Here is an 18,327-nt window from a genome sequence, read left to right as displayed (position 1 = left end):
TTTAATGCTTGTATGGCGGTTAGAATATTGTGATTATAAAACGACCCGCGGCGAGACCCGGATGTTTGACGTCATATTCCAGGGACGGCTATCCGAGGACATGACTTGTTCAGCGACCAGTGTGAACGTCCCGTAAGTGAACTGGACCCTCGTTTTCAAAATGTTGGCTTGTAAACGAAGCCTGACCGGCTCTGTGGTTTCCGCTCTCCGGGTTCTTCGCAGTAACCAAGTGAGCACACTTTTAACCGTCTCTATGCTGCATTTCAATATGTATATGTAGTTCTATGGTAACAGCGGCATGACATATCTCACCATCAGAGCTGCTCGTCTCTGCTTCCGCAGGTTGTTGTTTCTGGCCAGGGGCACAGATGTCTGTCCACGCAGACAGATGGAGAGACCCGAATCGCAACGATACTGAAGGAGAAGTTTCCGTTGGCTTCGTCGCTCAAAGTGGTGGATATATCAGGTAGACACAGATAACGTGACTCTATAAATTCTATGCACTTATAACTTTATTTGTGATGACAACACACCATAGTTAATGTTTTTCACTTTAGTGTACTTGTAACGAGGCAGTAAGTATATATTATTAATGACAAATAAAATATAGGCAAAATAGTAATTTGTGTGACACCATATGCTCTTAGATGGTATATGTAGGCATATATGTGGTATATAGTAGGCCAGTTTGATCTCAAGGGGGCTGGACCAGTAACACAATAGGTTAACCTATAAATGATGACAATGCTTCCCTTTGATTTAGTACAGATAAGTACATTATCATAAACTTTAACGTTTAGACTAGATTAGATTCTTTGTTTACTCTGAGGGAAATTCAGTGTCCAGTAGCTTCATCACATACAATATAATAATATGCAATTTCTAAATAGTTCTATATCTCAGTGTTGTGTATGTGTCCACAACTCTTACTAATACTGTGTAAAACCCAGGAATAGCAGTTAATTGGAAAAAATTAATTCAGTGTCTTCAATGTAATTTTTGCACTTTGCACATTCATCCTGCGGGCCAGATTAAACCCACTGGTGGGCCGTTTTTGGCCAGCGGGCTATATGTTTGACACCTGTGATATATGGGATTCTGTGCTATGTTTAGGTGGCTGTGGGGCCATGTATGAGATCCATATAGAATCTAGCGAGTTCAAAGGAAAAAGGACTGTTCAGCAACACCAATTAGTCAATCAGGTAAGTGTCCATTGCCACATATTACCTGTAGTAGTATGAAATAATGGCTAATCTAATACAGTGTGTAATTCCTTCTGCTTTACTTTGTTTGATAAATGTATTAATAGTCTGTAGTCTGTATAGTCTAGTCCTGCAAGATTTATATTTGCCCTAATTGAATTTAATTCAGTAGTTATGTTTTGTCCTCAACAGGCACTTAAGGATGAGATTCAAGGAATGCATGGACTGCGAATATTCACTGAAGTTCCCAAACATTAATGAAAATCTGTCCACTGCTGACCCACAACCTTTTTCTTTGTTCGCCCTATCTGTTATGAATGTATAAGCTGTAAAGAGGATGTTGTGTTGCAAATTAACACTGCGATAACTGTTGTTGTGGCAGTGACAGAAATGCAGAGGGAAACTATCTCTCACAGTCGACTGTGTGATGTGTGTAATACATGTAAGATTACATTCGTTTTCTTTTGGTTTTTTTTTTTGAAAAACTAATGATATATCTACCACTCTGAGAATATATATATGAAAGCAGTGAAGGCTGCAATACGCACAAAATGACTCGCTTAAATGTTAGCAAAATGTCAAGTCATGCTTCTTCCCAGTCAGGGGTCTTCTCAGGGTCGACAGAGATGCTAGTTTGATAATAAGCAGTCCATGAAATAATGAACATAATAACAAACTGTGTAGAACAGCTACAGACCTTTGTTTTAAACTAAGATAAAATGATCTGTTTATAAAGCATTAGTATGCAGTGTCACTGACATTGCGGCCACATATAATCTGTTGCATGCTATGAAATGTGAAGGAAACTGGTTATTAATATTGGATTGTACACAGATCTTGTGTTCATGCTGCATATGTATTGATGTAGCTGCAATAAAAACACACTGCTTTAGTTGAATGTGGGCAAATGTGGGATTACTGTGGGTTATACCATAGTGTGCCTGTAGTAGTTTAGTGCTTTTACACACAATGTGGGTTTTCTTAGGGCAACCGACTGTGGGTTGGACCACAAAAAAAAAAAAAAAAAAAAAACTGCAGCTGTTTTTAAGGCTACCACAAGGCTTTACTGTGGACAACCCCATCTCAAGAATGTAGAGGCTCTTGGACTTATGGACTTTTCTAGAAGGTTTTATCAAATGTAGCACCGTGGCTCTTGGGACATGATAAATGAAGGAGACATGTAGTCCACAGTGTAACTAGATGTATCCATGGCAACCATTGACTATATGGGGTCACTGCACTTCCTGTTTCTTTTTTCTCACTTCTGAACATCTGATGGTGACTTCGGACGTTTTCAAAATATTTTATATTTTAGTCCATCATACTGTATATCGCCTTATATACAGAATGGCCAACTATGTGTCTAATGTCAAAACTATGTCTTGCACAATATCACACTTGAACACTTATCAAGCGCTGCTTTCATGTAATAATTAGAAGTAAGGGGTTTTGTGTACATACAAGATCAAGTGCACTTGAAGGTTCAACACTTGATGTAGGAATTGAATTGCTAGACTTTCTCAGCTTTAGATGACTAGTGGAAATCGATGTCCCTCTACAATGGATTTAAAATAAATAGCATGTTTGTCACTGACTTCGCCACCAGATGGTGCACATGATACACCGTTGCCAGCAGGTATAACACAATTACAATATTTTTTCGTGTTTATTGAAATGGCAAACTTTTGTAGAATCATCGTTTATACGACTTAGAAGATGAGAGTTTTTTTTTTAAATTATTATTATTTTAATTAAAGTTTAGGGTCTAGGATTTTTGTACGACTGAGTAAAACTGCGGACGACGGGATTTCAGGCTCCACTGTGGTGGATCCTCACAGCGCCTGTCTGCGTGCAGCCCGCACGCCACATCACACTCGAGAAAGAGCGGCGAGGCAGCTGGTCTGCGACATGGCTAAAGAAGGAGCAGATATGGCAGAGGAAACCGAGTTCATGATAGACAAAAACGTGGTGAAAGAAGCAGAAAACGCGGAGTCTTCCGGCAATGCTAAAGAAATGCGGGCGGTGATGCTGGCAGGTTTCGGAGGGCTCAACAAACTCAGGGTGACCAAGAAGGCAATGCCCGAGCCGCAGGATGGTGAAGTGAAGATCCGCGTCAAAGCATGGTAAATATGAGGAAAATCCACAATACATGTTATACCTGCTTATTTACTCCGACGTGATCTGGATTATTACTCTGACGTTACACTGTATTTTTGACAAGTGGTAGCACCGACTAGCACATCCTTTTGAGAATATCGCAGCTGTGAAGCCACAGGTCTTTTCTAGTGCAGGAGGTTGGTTGGCTGAAGGAAGGCAACAAGCAGACCTGATCTCAGCATTTCTCTCCCAAATTAATTGATTTAAATCACAGTTTGCAATGTTTGATTCACAGGCTGCAGCAGAGCCACGGCCGTTGTTGGCAAAGTCAAATTAAAGTGCTTTTTATTTAGTGGAGAATATTTCTTGAGTCTGGCCTTGCATCCACAGAGTTAGCCTGTGACTCACTGCTGGTAATCATAATAAAAAGGGTGCTGGGTAACCCTTAAATCTCTTAACATTTAAAAGTATTGAATCTTATGGGTTTTATGTCAGCAAACAATAATTATTCTTGGTTGCAGTGGCTTGAATTTCCTGGATCTGATGGTACGCCAGGGGACCATTGATAATCCTCCAAAGCCCCCCCTTGTCCCTGGATTTGAATGCTCTGGAATAGTAGAGTCAGTGGGTGAAAACACAAAGGGATTTGAGGTTAGTAACAGATCGTTAACGAGGTGATGTATGAACGAATGCCACTGGAATGACATAATCAATAAAGAGGTGATGCAGTTTCAAACATGTGCCAATAACAAACTCCCTGTTACCACACGTGTTATGGCTTGTTATCCTGCTACCCTCACATGTTTCTTTCAGATAGGCGACAGAGTTATGGCTTTTGTAAATTACAATGCCTGGGCAGAGGTGGTCTGCACACCCGTGGATTTTGTCTACAAGATGCCAGATGAAATGACTTTTCCTGAGGCAGCAGCGTTCTCTCTGAACTTTGTGGCCGCCTATATGATGCTCTTTGAGGTGGCCAATCTGCGGGAGGGGATGTCAGTGTTGGTCCACTCAGCCGGAGGTGGTGTAGTAAGTCATTTTTGTTTTAATACAACTTCAAACTAACTTTCATTATAACTGCTGAATATATGTCTACAGATGGAACAAGTTGTTTGTTCCCTGTTATTGCGTAATAGTGCTGCGGTTTATGGTCACACAATGCAAGATGAGTTGATTAGATTTAAAATTATTTCTGTTCTTGTGTGTCCTGTTTAGTAATTAATTTTTTGAAATGACAAAAATGCTTATTCCAAACTGTAAATAGCGTTGTAGAAACAAAATTTAACCAGCTGAAAAGCACAATTATAATGAAAGGAAGAGTTTTCATCTGAGGTCTCCGACGCTAATAAATTGTTGTAACTGTTTGTTACTTTCAGGGTCAAGCCGTGGCTCAGCTGTGCTCCACTCTACCTAATGTCACTGTGTTTGGGATCGCCTCGTGTTTCAAACATGCAGCTATAAGAGACTCTGTGACTCACCTCTTTGACAGAAACGTTGACTACATACAAGAAGTCAAAAAGTAAGCACTAATCTGAGTCCATATGTAGTCCTGAGTGATGTATCCATTTGTTTAATAAGATTGACCCTGAAAGCATCATCAAGTCGTTCTGCCTGTAGCCTGTTCCTCCCATAAACTAATGTGATAACGTGGGCTTTGCCGAGGGTTGAGGGCTGTTCAAGGATGCAGATGTTCTGGGCTGCCTATTTGGTCTTGTGTGGCAGTGGTCCCCATGGCAACTCAGAGCTCGGCTTAGAGAGCAACACTGTGTAGGGTGGAGATCTCCACCGGCAATGTGGAACAACTGAACCAATTAGGGCTGAGCGGAGATACCCCACTCATTTCACTGACAACACAAGACACTGTCATTCAGTATTCGCTACAAATGAACCGTTTGGGGCAAACATCACGTGAGATTTGATGCAGATTTACTGCTGTTGAGATGTTTTTATCAGGAGATGTTACAAACATGTTGCACCGTCTCCTTCGCAGAGCTTCAGCAGTAATTGATCATTTGTGGCTTTAACTATAACCAGTGTGAATGGACCACTCATGTATGAAGTAGTAGCAATATTTGTCAGATTATATGGCTGACATTCAAATAGATTCATTAACCACTGATGTTTCATGCTTTCTGTCTGCATGTCAGCAGTGGTAGTGGATTAATGTGACTTTCATCTCTCTGGCCTGCACATTCTTCCCGGGATCAAGTACAAAGTACAATTAAATTAGTCTTTTTACAAAAGGAAAAAACCATGGGAATCACAAGACCACCAAGCAGTTCAGCCAAGCAGGTGTTCAGGGCCACAAGGCAGAAAGTAAAGAATTATGGTCCACTTGATAGTAGCATGCCTTACATTCTTTTATACCTGTTCCTGCCTCCTTTAATGGGTCTCATTTTTGTCCAATGGATTTTATGTTTGACGAGACAACAAAGTTTTTGCATCAAGATATTAAATATGTTGCTGCTGAGGAGTCATGGGGGCAGTGCAAAACGTCAATAATCTCTGAAGAAGAAATCCGGAGGCAGCCTGAAAAAAAATAAAATAAACGTGGGCAGCACGAAGCAACTTCTTCTCAGAGTTATACCCTGGAGAATCCGGGGTTCATTTCTTATGAAGCTGAAGGTGGACCAGACACACAATGAATGTATGGACACATGGAATATGATTTACACTTTCACAATCAGTTATAAACAGAGTTCTACAGTCATATCACTGCATTAATCTTTAGTTCAACCTTTTAATGTATGTATATATATATATATATGTATATATATATATATATATGTATGTATATATATAGGCCTTTCAGCACATTCTGTAGAGCTGAAACTAGTAGCCTGTTTTGTAATTACTAGATGAATGGAGGATTAATCTGCAGCTATTTTCAGCCTGCAACTATTTTTTTTTATCATAGTTTAGTCTGCTAATATTTTGGCTAGTAAATATCATTAATTTGTCAAAACATAATAGCCTGAATTCCTTATTAAACTAAATGTCCAGTTGCTTTTTTGTCTACTAAAAACCTCTAAATTCAGTCTATCTAACGCAGATAGATAGATAGATTTAGATAGATTTTATAGTTAAAAAAATATGCTGTCTTGATTGGTTGATTGAATGAAATTTGATTTGCTATGTGCAGGTTCATCCCTACCTGTTTTTTTCAGTGGATTTTTCACTTTTCTTGTGTCTGTTCTTTGATGTTCGTTAGGATTTCTCCAGAGGGCGTAGACATCGTGCTCGACTGTCTGTGTGGGGAGAACACGGGGAAAGGCCTGAGTCTGCTGAAGCCGCTGGGAACTTACATCCTCTACGGTAGGGACAAAACACATTTAAATGCGTGTCCCTGTAACAATTGTTTTTCATTTTAGTTCTTTCCAAGTGTTAACAACTAAATTTCCTTTGGTGCATTACTTAAATTTAAGTTGTTTTAGTTTTGCTTTGAGGGTAATGTTAGTTATCAGGTTTCAGGAAAGTCACTTGAAATATACATATATGTATATATATATATTTGTGCAGATTAAACACTTTAAAGGTAGTGAATATTGTAACTCTGGACAGAGCCAGACTAGTGGTCTCCAGTCTTCATCCTCAGCTAATATAGCTATCATGCTGCAGCTTAATATTTAACAGCTTACCCCACAATGTTTTTTTTTTTTTTTTTTGCAAATACAATCTTTTTGTTTAATGTGTTGGCAGCTGGACCCTTTGCAAAATCATGAGAACATGGGAGCTTGCAGTGAAACATATTGTCCTTCAGAGCCACCGCTCCTATCTGATGTCTGTTAATTACTTTAGTTCCTGTCACGCCTTATGAATTAAGTTACTGCATTAGAGGGAGATTAATTCATTGTCTGTAGTTACACTGAATATATGCAGAGGCATGCTTACCCAGATGTAAAGGTCTGAAGGTGCCAACTGACCGCCACCACCTCCCACCACCAGCTTGCCCTTCATGCTTCATGGCAGCTTGTTATTGACTGGTCACTAGTCACTGAACAGCAGTCCTTTTATTTTTGTTTTTTCAGGCGCGTCAAACATGGTAACTGGGGAAACAAAGAGTTTCTTCAGCTTTGCAAAATCTGTGAGTCAGAGATGCATTCTGTCATCAGTACTTACGTACAATACCTACTGTTACCATTATAACTATACAGTGAATCACATTTCACGGCCAATAAAAGACATGCATACATGAGTCACTCTGGTTTGTTCTCTCAACAGTGGTGGCAGGTGGAGAAGGTTAATCCTATTAAACTATACGAGGAGAACAAAGTCATTGCTGGATTCTCGCTCCTCAGCCTTCTCTTCAAACAGGGAAGATGTAGTCTCGTGAAATCAGTGATGGACAAACTGTTGTGTCTCTATGAAGAAAAGAAGATCAAGCCTGTAGTGGATTCCCTGTGGGCGCTGGAAGAGGTAAGAGTCTGGAGTATCCACAAAGTGTGGAGATGCCAGTACAGATTTAAGATTGTGTCTGGGAAGGTTCATCCAGGTCATGGCACATCAAAAAACAAAGGGCAACAGGATTTGTTGCATTTCCTCGAAGGTGTTTCATCACTTATGGGCAATTAGAGGGTGTTGTTAACATTAACCAGGTGGTGTCCCATTTTGCCCTAATGATAATGACCTCTTAATGGAAATTTCCAGACTCACATTGTGACTCTTTTGTTAATCTGAACACCACCCTCTAATTAATTGCAGGGGTAGTATAGTAAACAGATTGTAGTCATGTGTGTCAAGTGGGCACCTCCCACAGATGTTCCTAAGATAAATGTACTCCACCACAGCCAATTAAAACTGAAGACGTCCCTTGGATGAGCGATGAAAGGTCTTCAAGAAAACTCAGCATGTCCCACTGTCTTTGTCTTTGTCTTAGCTTTGTTTTTTGGACGTGAGATTTTATGCAGATATCCTGGTCATCTTAAAATCTGCTGCTTTCTGTGGGACATCGTCAGCTGTTCTTGGACATTCTTTCACAGATGGTGTGCAGGTTGCATCTTTCTCTACCACAATTATTTCACACCCACGAGGCAGGCCATGCATCACTCGCATTACTCTTGTTTTGTACGGACTCATTTTCATAATATAGTGGAACGCACACTGATCCTCAAACTAATATTAAAATTTTAAGATTTGAATCCATTTATAAGACACTGCAGAGGATTTACCATTCACGTATTGTAACTGTAGCAGTTAGTCCCAGAACTGGAAGGTCTGCCTCCAGAATGACACGGGGTGTTTGGGTACACCATTTGTTTTGCTTTCCCTGGAGGAATATCTAATTAGTCTAAGAATCTGCCAAGACTGTATTCAGCAGATCAATATTCTTCTCGGTTTCCTCGTTTTGCTTTGTTTATTTTTGTTTGTTTGTTTCACCAGGACCCTGTGTGAGCTCTTAGACATCCTCATCCCCAGTGGCACCTCTGCCTTATCAATCACTCTAATTTGACTTTCAGGGACTAGACACACATATGATGCCAGTTTAATCAGTGTGCGCAGGTACATATAGACAATCAAGATGAAGGGGGTACACACATGGATGGAAAGACCCTCTTTTTCACAGCGGTAAAGCTGTTGACTGATGATGGCTGCAGGCTTTCTTCTGCTGGTTCTCTGTCATGACTTATAAATCGTTGTGAGTAGTGTGACCAGTCAAAACGTCTTCTATGAAAAAGAGTCTGTTCACTTGCCTCTTGTTTACCTACGTGTGCCTGTATGAGCTACAGTAGAGACTGGAAGTATCAACCTGTGCTACATTTCTTTTGCTAAGTCTTGTGGCATACATTCCTTCTCCTTATTTCTATCAGATAATAAATACAAGCAGCGTGTCAGAACAAAAAAAAAATTCAATCCGCACAGTTTCAAAAACTCCTTGTTTTCCCACAGAGGTTTTTTCTCCTCTTTCTGTAATTAGTAATTCATGAAGTTTAGTGTCCTTGCATTTCTGACATAGCTCCACTGGACTTCCAACCAAGCAGAGGTGCAACTGGCCCGAATAATGGTTTGTAGGGATTTCAAACAATGCCGTTTTATCTCCTCCAAATTCCATTTAGTGAATGGAACAAGAAGTGGAAGGTTTTATCCTTGGTCCTTGTTTCACAACCAAAACATTTTCAGGAAGTTTACATGAAAACAGAGGCAGTGCAAGTAATCTGGCGCTTCACAAGGAGATGACTAGAAATCATTCAAAGAAAGACAGAGAGAGAGACATGTGTTGATGAAATGACTGCTGCCTTCAGATTTTTATTTCTCATGGGAAACGTCCTATTTACTGTTATTAAACTTTGGCAGACTGCTCAGGCCATTCACTGGAACCACTGCCCATGAAGAATCTCATTAGAGGGGAGGATGGTGTGGGATGTAGTGTCAGGGGCACAGCCTGCCTCGCTTGTTTATATGCCTGGAGGGAGAATTTATAGGGTGTTAGTTTACACGTTGGCCATGGCAACATTTCTTTCTGGAATCAAAGCTGGAGAATATGTGTGGCTGGGACAGAATAATGAGAGGATTTCTGACAACTGGTGGTTTTAGTCAATAAAATATAAAGTTGTCTCTATGAGTGCTATTTAGGATACAAAAGAACAAAAAGCCTACAGATCAGACATTAATATTTCACCGTGGTTACTGATCATTGTAGACTTACTCCTAAATCAAATGCAAGTGGAATTTATCCCCTTTCTTCTGAAAACTTGCTACCAATCAGCAGAGTGCTGAATGAGTTTCTGACCTAATTTGTCTCTTGGCTTCATTTCCACTATTTCTTTTAACAATTGAATGCTTGTGACACAATGGCGTCCACACAAAGAGCCACATATTCACTTGTATTTTCAAGATATGACATCCTGAGTCATTTTGTTTGGTTTGTAAATCTTTCTTTTACCTCAATAAGTCATCTTTGATTAGTAGAACTGTTGTGTACTGTTGATGTACACAAAGATTTTTTGTTTCACAGTAAAAGCAGAATAACACTTAAGTGCACATTTGTTCTAAAAATAAGTATGGCAGCATTCAGCAAACTTACTTTTATTAAGGCGGTGGCAACTAGATGGCGACGCCGAGCTACAAAAACATACGGTCTGTTGTTGTGACGGGTGGCTATTCGTTAACCTCATACAAAACAAGAATGATTTGAGTTAAAACTTGTGTCTTTGTTTGATGGTTACCTATCATCACTCCATAAGTCAGGAGCCCATTGGTAAACAAGAGTGTCATGAAGGTGAGACTTAGACTTGCTTCATAAACACACCAGTGGAATAGACACATAACTTATCTAAAATACATATATTCACAGAATATAAATCCTGAATTGACTTAAAAAGAAGTTAAAATTACTCATGGTATCATCTTCTAGTGATAGAAGTATTAAGGGGCATAGTGATTATTGCACTACAGCCGTACAGGTGCTCCGTTTACTTTCATCATGAGTTATGAGTTGTGTTTTTTAAAATATGTAAAAGTGAAACAGATGCTATTTGAATCTGGCAAATGCAATGAGCATATGATGGACGTGTTTTTGAGCTTTTGGGTATCCATTATTTTCATGCAAATGCAAACCGTGCGGACTCCGCTTTCATTATGTAAATGGTTACAGTTGTCCTGCTTCCCTCATTCTGTCACAACCAGCGGTTCACAAAGTTGTAGCTGGATTGAGGTTTGCTGAATTTGTTGTTGTAGACTTCCCAATGGCAGACCTTTATTTTCAGTTTGAATGTCTCACAGCCTAAATTTGTTTTCAAATGAGAGTGTAGTAATTAGGAGATGGGAGTTAACAAGAAGTGGGGATTATGTTGGATTATCCCAATGCTGTGTGTAGTTTGTAGAGACTTGACTTCAGTTACTTTAAATGTCACTATATAGTTATATTATTGTATAGTTAAAGAACCATAAAAGAGGTTATTAAATATCATAAGAATTTGGTTCAGGAAGCTGCAGCAATGTTTGTCATTCACATCACTTATTTATTCTCATAGACCACTCTGCTCCTGATTTCACTCAGGTACAGTACAGCCTATAGTTTCCTGGCTGCAATTTTCATCAAGTGGTGCACTCGTGTGCTTAATATAAACCTTCTTGCATCGTTACTGCAGGCAGTGTGGTGCTCTGTGTGATGTCAAACATGGCCCGGCAGAGTGAGTCAGCACCATTTAGTCAACATTAAGCCTATTAACGTTTCTCACAGAGTAATAGCTGTTCTGACCAAGTGTCTGTAATGACTTGGAAATTGTTGGAAAAGGGGGTTGTGTGTGGATTTTGTGGACAAGATGGCGGGTGTTTTGATATTTTCAGTGTTACAGCAGGCTCTTGAGGCCGTGCCACTCACCAGTTGTAACAGCAAAAGTGATACCAAAAAAAAAAACCTCGATTAAGAAACTTGGCTTGTGGTCACCTTTTTCTGTTGAACTTTTTGGAGTAAACAGCAAAGTGGTTTTACAACAAAAGTTCTTACAGCCCCTCTCTTTGGGCTGGTGTAAATAAATTACACTTATCACAGAGAAGCACATTTATTTTTAGGAAGATTCAAATTGCTCAACAGAAACAATATACTATACAATATACTATATCTTACAATATACAAATGACATTTTATGATTTCATTTCCAATTTAATTATAAGTAACAGAATGTATACTTACCATATTTGTAAGCTGAAAATAAGAGATGTACCATAAAATGAATTAATGTCATCTTTTGTTCTCAGGTAAAAGAGGCCATGCAGAGAATTCATGACAGAGGAAACATAGGAAAACTCATTTTGGATGTGGAGAAGTCCCCCACCCCTCTGGTAAAAGCAGCCTTTTCTAAGACTGTATTCATAACCAGTTATCTTATATCTAATAAACATACAGTACATAGATCAAAGACAGGTTCGTTAGTTAGTTAGTTAGTTAGTTAGTTAGTTAGTTAGTTAGTTTGTTTGTTAGTTAGTTAGTGGACAATACAATGTACACTGTTTAGGATTGTGATGGTACTGGTTAAGGTTTATCGAAACTCAGAGGACAGTGCAGTGAAGTGGTGATTGAGTTGTCAGGTCAGTACTTTTTTCAGTATACGTGACTGACGAGTTGGTTTAAGTCGTCTTGTCACATAAAAGAAAAAAACACCATTTACAAATTTAACTGGACACAACTGACATGTAATATGCTCAGTATGATTTACTGTCACAGCTGCTTGCTGTATTTTAGGTGGTAATATTATTGCATAAAAATCAAATACTGTTTAATCAGGATGCTGCATTGTAAACTGTAAAAAGCACAGATTTGACAATGATGGTCCAGAGTACATAACTGATAGGAGGAGGAGGATGAAGAGGAAGATGGCAATCAACTGACACTGGACACATAACGCAAAACTAGTTTAGGAAAGATCCAGAAGTTAAATATGCTCAATATGTGGTGCTAATTTTATACTAAATCTACAGTGAAAATGTTTTTTTGGGTTTGCTGTTAACAGTTTTCTGGCTGACTTTAGGTGTGGTATATGATCAATTCAGGGTGATAAAGGAGCAAGACCGCCTCTTGTTTTATGGCCACTGTTTCCATGGTAATGTCAACATAAAACCTGGAAAAACTTAGATGATCATATCTGCATGCAGCTGTCCATTAGCAGAGGATGCATTTACAGATTTATTGCACCACTTCACGTCCGCTCACATTTGTCGTCAGCGTCATTTTCTGCGTGGGTTGCTCAGTGAACAGTCGATGACGGCTGAATACTGTTTCACCACTAGATGGCCAGCGATAGCACAGAGACCAGCGAAGCAGGGGAGGAAGAAGAGGAGCCAGAGGGAGACAATGACAGCAAGGAGCGAATGCCTTTCATCCATTAGACCCAACAACAACGCACTGCTACATGCCTAGAGACTGGAGAGGCTGCACAGATTCACCACAGAGGAACACAACCACACACTAGTGTGTATGTATGTATGTAAGTATGTATGTATGTATGTATGTATGCATGTGCAGTGTGCATGTTCGCATGAATGTTTGTATGTGCAATATATGTTTGTTAAGGAAAGGTTATTGTTTGTTACCCAGGCAACAAGTGCAAGAGCCATTCACAGAACAGTGTTATATCATTTGCTGTATCACGAAGTAATGTTACGCTAGCTAACGACATAAATAGGATTGTGTCCACTTTATTGTTAATTGCATCTACGTACGATTAACTGAACTAACGTCAAGCATTTAAACTATTATCAGTTTATCATTAGTGCCCTTAAACAGAGATTTAGCAAAGCACTTAAATGTCATAAACAGCTGCGAACAAGTAACATGTCTAAACATTTCACAGCACTAAAAAAAAGTGTATTTTAATTTTCATTTGACCGAAGTGACCAAAAAAAAAATGACCTTGTATGGTGATGCATCTGACCAGGTCAGTGAATCACTTTCTCGTGTTACAGTAAGTCTGTCAAGCCAGGAGGTGTAGGAAGGTCTGTGTGTAGATATTTACATGATAACTTACATGATATTATGGGATCACCAGTGCCTTGGAGCTACAGGAGTGTTTGATACTTGAAATATTTTCCTCGTGTGACGTTCACATTGAACAAACTAAAAGGTAATTTTAAGTGAAATATGAAAATTGATATGTAAACCTTAAAAAAACAAAAAGCATGCTCATGGATCTGTGATGAGGAGAATCCGTGGCACCACCAGAGCTCTGTTTACGTAGTTATTGGACAGATTACTCCACTAAATTGAACATCACACAGTGTTAACGTTTATTGTCAGGTCCCAAAAAAGTTGACAGTTCTTTAAGCACTCAAATAAAACAGGACAAAAATGTCATCTTGCAGATTTTTTTTTTTTTTCCTAAATGCAACAAAGAATGAAAATCCTGAATTTATCCTCTGCCATGAAGTGGTCGGTCAAACTCCGGTCTGAAGGTCTGTGGATTCTCTGCTTTGCTTGTCTGACCAAAGTTGTTTACTCGCTGGTGCCTCACATCAAAAGTGCCATAAGACTCCGAGATAGACTATTTTTACAGTGAGCTGGTGAATGAAGGCAGGCTGATTTCGGTTTGAGAAACACTGTGTATTACTTTAGTTTGACAATCTCTGTTTTATTGCCCTTTTGTGAGTTGTTAATGAAATACACTCCCCTATTCAGATGACGGACCTATGAAAACAAAGTGCATAGTATCTTGTTTTCACTGTCTGTTCGGCCTTGCTTACCCTGTGTGTTTTATTTTGGCTGGTTGTCTGAATTATTTAAACTTCACAGACCACACGTCCAAAAAAGTATTTCCTCCGTCAGTGTTTTGTAATTACGCCAGCTTATACAAACTGAAAACAGTTCAACTTAACATCAAAACTAACAGAGTGAACGCTGCATGCTCTGAAGGTGAGTCATGAATAGTGGGGTGTCAAAGTTAATGGGTGTACTGAAGTTTTAAAGGGCATAGACTTGGAAATCAGGGTGGTGATGGTGTGTGTGAGAGACAGAGTGCATGTTTTTGAGTGTGTGTACTCATATCGCCTTGTAAAAAAAAAAGACAAAAAAAAATGCTCGCAAAGAGTTGTTCAGCATTGTAGTGTTCACAAAATCCTTATAAACGATGGTTTACCTGTGGTCGTATATTTTTGTCACATTTACTTGTGTACTTTCTTTGTGTACAACTCTGTTTACTTGAATAAATTTTTTCTGCAAAGCATAATTGGTTGTTTTTCTGGGCTTCAGTGTATTTATTTTCCATAAAATTAAGCCATTTGTAGCTACCAGTTCTTGTCATAGTTCGTTTGTCATGTTCTTAAATATTCAAACAAATATTTATTTGAAGTTATTATATACATATAAGACACGGTGGCTCAAATAAAGTCAGTGTCTGTGCACAAGGTGAAATTAAACACTGTGTATGCTTTGAGCGAGGCACCAGACGACAACAAAATAAGATTTCAAAATAAGGGATGTGGACACAGAGGGGAAAAGGGGAAATATGCTGGTGATGTATTATTAATGGTTACCCTGATCTTCCCAGGTTGTCTGTATTGTCAGAAACAGATTGTGAAGCTGCTGCAAATTCCATTTGAATCCATAACAACTGGTTATAGGAACTGACCTTCAGTAAATTAGCTGTAGCGCCCTCAACTCACATTCTGGGTTTAATATCAAACTTAAGATGAGAAGAAGCATCTCGATTAGCTTGAAAATGAATGGTGCTATGACCGACTTATTAATTAATAATAATGAAACAAGCCTCAAGTTATCTATGTTATACTGTCATTATAACATGCTCTTTTGTTTTTTAACTAATAACCAGGTTTGGTTAGGATAAATTGTCCTACGCAACATTTCACTTTTTCTTGTACAGCCCTGAATATATGTTGCTTAGAAATGTGAAATTATGTGTCTAAAATAGGAAAACTGGTTCTGAGAGTTGCATAGTTATATTGAAAACATATGCCTGTTATTTTTTCTCATTTAGCTCCCTCCTGCACTCTGTATATAACATCTCACTCTAAAAATATCTTTGCTTGTACCTGAGCTGGACTTCCAGGAGTCTAATAGCGGTTGTATTTGTAATGATTACACAACAGTATATTCATGGATGAAGCTTCTAAAAAGTTACGTTACAATTATAATACCACAGTTTCAACACTGAAATTGTGAATTAAACATTTCTATATAGATCGATACCACTAATTGAACATGAATCTGTTATTTGACTGCATTCTTACAAGATGTTGCACTGAGTTGACATTAACTGGAACATACCTTCTGACTTGTCTGAAAGTGACTTACTATGTCCAAAACTGTCACATGATGGACAGTACACGAAGAACATTCTGTAAAAGTGAGGCAGCTAACAAATTTCCAGTTTGTTTGTGAAATGAAAGGGAATGCTGCTTGGTGTGCTGCTTGTTCCAAGTAAATATTTATCTAAAAATAACCAGACACAAGGACATCATTATTTCCCTCCACCCTTTTACCTCCCTCGCCTCCTCCTGATGTTTGGACAAAAACAAACTGAGTTGGAGCCAGTGCAGGGAGAGAGCCCAGAAAGGCACACAGAGTGGCAGTATATATTGAGCAGCCCCAAGTGTTTTTGGCTCCTTTCACAGAAGTACAAGGTGTGCTACTGTGTCCTACACGGTGGGATCCACTGGCTTCAGACATGGCCCGGCTGGTCCTCCCCGTCTTCCTCGTACTCTGCCTCTCTCTGCTCCCCGTGTGCTACAGCCGACCATCTCGCACCAGGAAGGCGGTTTCAGCTCGGCAGTCTGGAGGTATCTGTGCACATCGCGCGTTGTTCATTGATAATGTTCTCTGCAGTTATATTTATCTGACCTGTTAACCTTTCCTCCTCGGTGAGATGCAGCTGCAGAGGAAGATGATGTGAAGTCCCAGATTGAGAAATTGTGGCAGGAGGTGAATTCACTGAAAGAGATGCAGGCGCTGCAGACAGGTAGGATATTCTCTGAATACAAGGAGATTAATAATAGATTGGTATTTTGTTTGTTTGTTTTTTTAAAAAAGAAAATAAATCATTGGACAATGATATGTTACTATGTGAGGCCACTGAGTTATAAAACCCATATAAAAGTGTGGACATTGCTAAAAGATAAGACGCTTGCCAGTAGAGGGCAGCAGCACTCAAATCGAGATGAGATTGCCAAGTTATAAGCTGAATTGCAGCGTGGCTTGTGATAACTCACACCAAATTGTTACAAATGTGTTATTGAGGAAACATTGCAATGTCTTTAACTTCCATATGGTCACATTGTAGTTAAAATCCCTCCTGAAGTAAGTGCTTTGTATTTTCAGTCTGTCTCCGAGGCATCAAAGCTCACAAGAAGTGTTATCTGACAATTGAGGAACCAAAACATTATCATGAAGCAAATGAGGACTGCATTGCACAGGGAGGAACTCTTGCAACTCCACGGGACGTGACAGAAAACAATGAACTGAGAGACTATGCAAAGAGGAGCTCTCCGGGATCCAAGGACTTCTGGATTGGTGTCGCGGACATAGTGAAAGAAGGCCAGTATGTTGATGTCAACAGCCTGCCAGTCAACTACTTCAACTGGGATCGCTCCAAGAAGCAGCCCACAGGAACGAAGAGGGAGAGTTGTGTTGCTCTTTCAGTGGCAGCGCAGGGGAAATGGTATGATGAGGTGTGTCGCAGCCTAAAAAAGTACATCTGTGAATATGTCATTCCCTAAAGGAGAGGTTGTTGATAAATGGCTTTAATTGATTGAACTTGAACAAAATTGTGTTGTCAACTGCAGAAACCTTACTGGTTTTGAAATTTCTTTCAATAAAGTAAATCTGTTAAGACGGAAGCAAACTGTAATCTTCAGAAAATCAGGTGGCAACATGTAATTTCTCTGTGGTAAGAGATACCAGACAATTTCACGTTCAGTTTCAAAGCATCAGGCGATGACTGAGCAGCATGAGAAGTTAGAAATTCTGAATGTTGTTTTCCAGAAATAAATAATAATATACACTTTTGATGTTTTGTTACAAAGTTTTCATTTGTCCATACTCTTTTTTTTTACCTTGCTGAGTCCACTTGATAATTGTCAGTGCACTTTACCTTGATACAGTTGTGTACATAAACACAAAAGAGTTCCATGTGTTACTACTGAGCTGCAAACCAGTGAAAATGGAATATGAGCAAATGTGGGTGTACAGATTTGCATGAGACAGGACTGAGGTAACAGGAAATATTTTTAATTCCGTTGCCTGTTCAAGGATCACTAATAGAATAAACCTGAATGGTAAATAATATACTGTGAACCTGTGTTCACGGCCGACTATGAGGCCAGTGCAGCACAGAGAGCATCTGTGATAAAACTTTTACGAAGTAGTCTACATGTTTTAAGTGCAAAAGAAGGTATTGGCACCCTATTGCAATTATTTTTACCGCAGTTTATAATGGTTCATAGAGGCTTTTAGGTAACTTTAGAACCTGCTGATAAATGCAAATCAGATGGCCATTTGTTCTCCCATAATATAGGGTATGTATGGAATTCAGGACATCTTAAGAACGTAGTGAATAATACAATCCCTATTTACTGCAGACAC

The 18,327-nt window shown here is 39.2% G+C and overlaps 3 protein-coding genes across 5 annotated transcripts; all 3 read left to right on the top strand.

Moving 5' to 3' along the window:
* The first annotated feature begins 77 nt into the window (after positions 1 to 77).
* bola3 (bolA family member 3) lies at positions 78 to 2,100 on the top strand. Its single transcript, XM_047581243.1, has 4 exons — positions 78 to 229; positions 343 to 466; positions 1,114 to 1,202; positions 1,395 to 2,100. The coding sequence occupies exons 1-4, from the start codon at positions 161 to 163 to the stop codon at positions 1,458 to 1,460; spliced, it is 348 nt and encodes a 115-aa protein (XP_047437199.1). The 5' UTR covers positions 78 to 160; the 3' UTR covers positions 1,461 to 2,100.
* Positions 2,101 to 2,236: 136 nt separating this feature from the next.
* vat1l (vesicle amine transport 1-like) lies at positions 2,237 to 16,497 on the top strand. Of its 2 annotated transcripts, XR_007112477.1 has the most exons (10): positions 2,237 to 3,325; positions 3,821 to 3,950; positions 4,113 to 4,328; positions 4,676 to 4,818; positions 6,511 to 6,614; positions 7,328 to 7,383; positions 7,521 to 7,715; positions 11,997 to 12,080; positions 13,026 to 13,222; positions 16,362 to 16,497. XR_007112477.1 is itself a non-coding variant. In XM_047581240.1 (9 exons), the coding sequence occupies exons 1-9, from the start codon at positions 3,111 to 3,113 to the stop codon at positions 13,122 to 13,124; spliced, it is 1,242 nt and encodes a 413-aa protein (XP_047437196.1). In that variant the 5' UTR covers positions 2,237 to 3,110; the 3' UTR covers positions 13,125 to 14,956. The 2 variants fall into 2 exon arrangements, 1 of the variants encoding a protein (XP_047437196.1); XM_047581240.1 differs by lacking the exon at positions 16,362 to 16,497 and having other exon boundaries at positions 13,026 to 14,956.
* clec3a (C-type lectin domain family 3, member A) lies at positions 16,272 to 17,751 on the top strand. Of its 2 annotated transcripts, none has more exons than XM_047581241.1 (3): positions 16,272 to 16,526; positions 16,613 to 16,705; positions 17,065 to 17,751. In XM_047581241.1, exons 1-3 carry the CDS (start codon positions 16,415 to 16,417, stop codon positions 17,460 to 17,462), a joined length of 603 nt encoding a protein of 200 aa, XP_047437197.1. In that variant the 5' UTR covers positions 16,272 to 16,414; the 3' UTR covers positions 17,463 to 17,751. The 2 variants fall into 2 exon arrangements, with proteins under 2 accessions (XP_047437197.1, XP_047437198.1); XM_047581242.1 differs by having other exon boundaries at positions 16,274 to 16,526; positions 16,619 to 16,705.
* The last annotated feature ends 576 nt before the right edge of the window (positions 17,752 to 18,327 follow it).

The sequence above is a fragment of the Mugil cephalus genome, chromosome 3 (genome assembly GCF_022458985.1).
Source record: "Mugil cephalus isolate CIBA_MC_2020 chromosome 3, CIBA_Mcephalus_1.1, whole genome shotgun sequence".
In the NCBI taxonomy this organism is placed as follows: domain Eukaryota; kingdom Metazoa; phylum Chordata; class Actinopteri; order Mugiliformes; family Mugilidae; genus Mugil; species Mugil cephalus.
Note: the sequence above shows the minus strand (reverse complement) of the source record. Positions and strands in the feature narration are given on the sequence as shown.

Excerpts from the sequence above, each read along its gene's own strand:
- bola3 (XM_047581243.1), top strand. The coding sequence starts at position 161 with ATGTTGGCTTGTAAACGAAGCCTGACCGGCTCTGTGGTTTCCGCTCTC. Across the intron at positions 230-342 it reads GGGTTCTTCGCAGTAACCAA|GTTGTTGTTTCTGGCCAGGG; the intron begins GTGAGCACACTT and ends CTGCTTCCGCAG. Across the intron at positions 1,203-1,394 it reads AACACCAATTAGTCAATCAG|GCACTTAAGGATGAGATTCA; the intron begins GTAAGTGTCCAT and ends TGTCCTCAACAG.
- vat1l (XM_047581240.1), top strand. The coding sequence starts at position 3,111 with ATGGCTAAAGAAGGAGCAGATATGGCAGAGGAAACCGAGTTCATGATA. Across the intron at positions 4,819-6,510 it reads TACATACAAGAAGTCAAAAA|GATTTCTCCAGAGGGCGTAG; the intron begins GTAAGCACTAAT and ends GATGTTCGTTAG. Across the intron at positions 7,384-7,520 it reads TCTTCAGCTTTGCAAAATCT|TGGTGGCAGGTGGAGAAGGT; the intron begins GTGAGTCAGAGA and ends TTCTCTCAACAG.
- clec3a (XM_047581241.1), top strand. The coding sequence starts at position 16,415 with ATGGCCCGGCTGGTCCTCCCCGTCTTCCTCGTACTCTGCCTCTCTCTG. Across the intron at positions 16,527-16,612 it reads TTCAGCTCGGCAGTCTGGAG|ATGCAGCTGCAGAGGAAGAT; the intron begins GTATCTGTGCAC and ends CTCCTCGGTGAG. Across the intron at positions 16,706-17,064 it reads GATGCAGGCGCTGCAGACAG|TCTGTCTCCGAGGCATCAAA; the intron begins GTAGGATATTCT and ends TTGTATTTTCAG.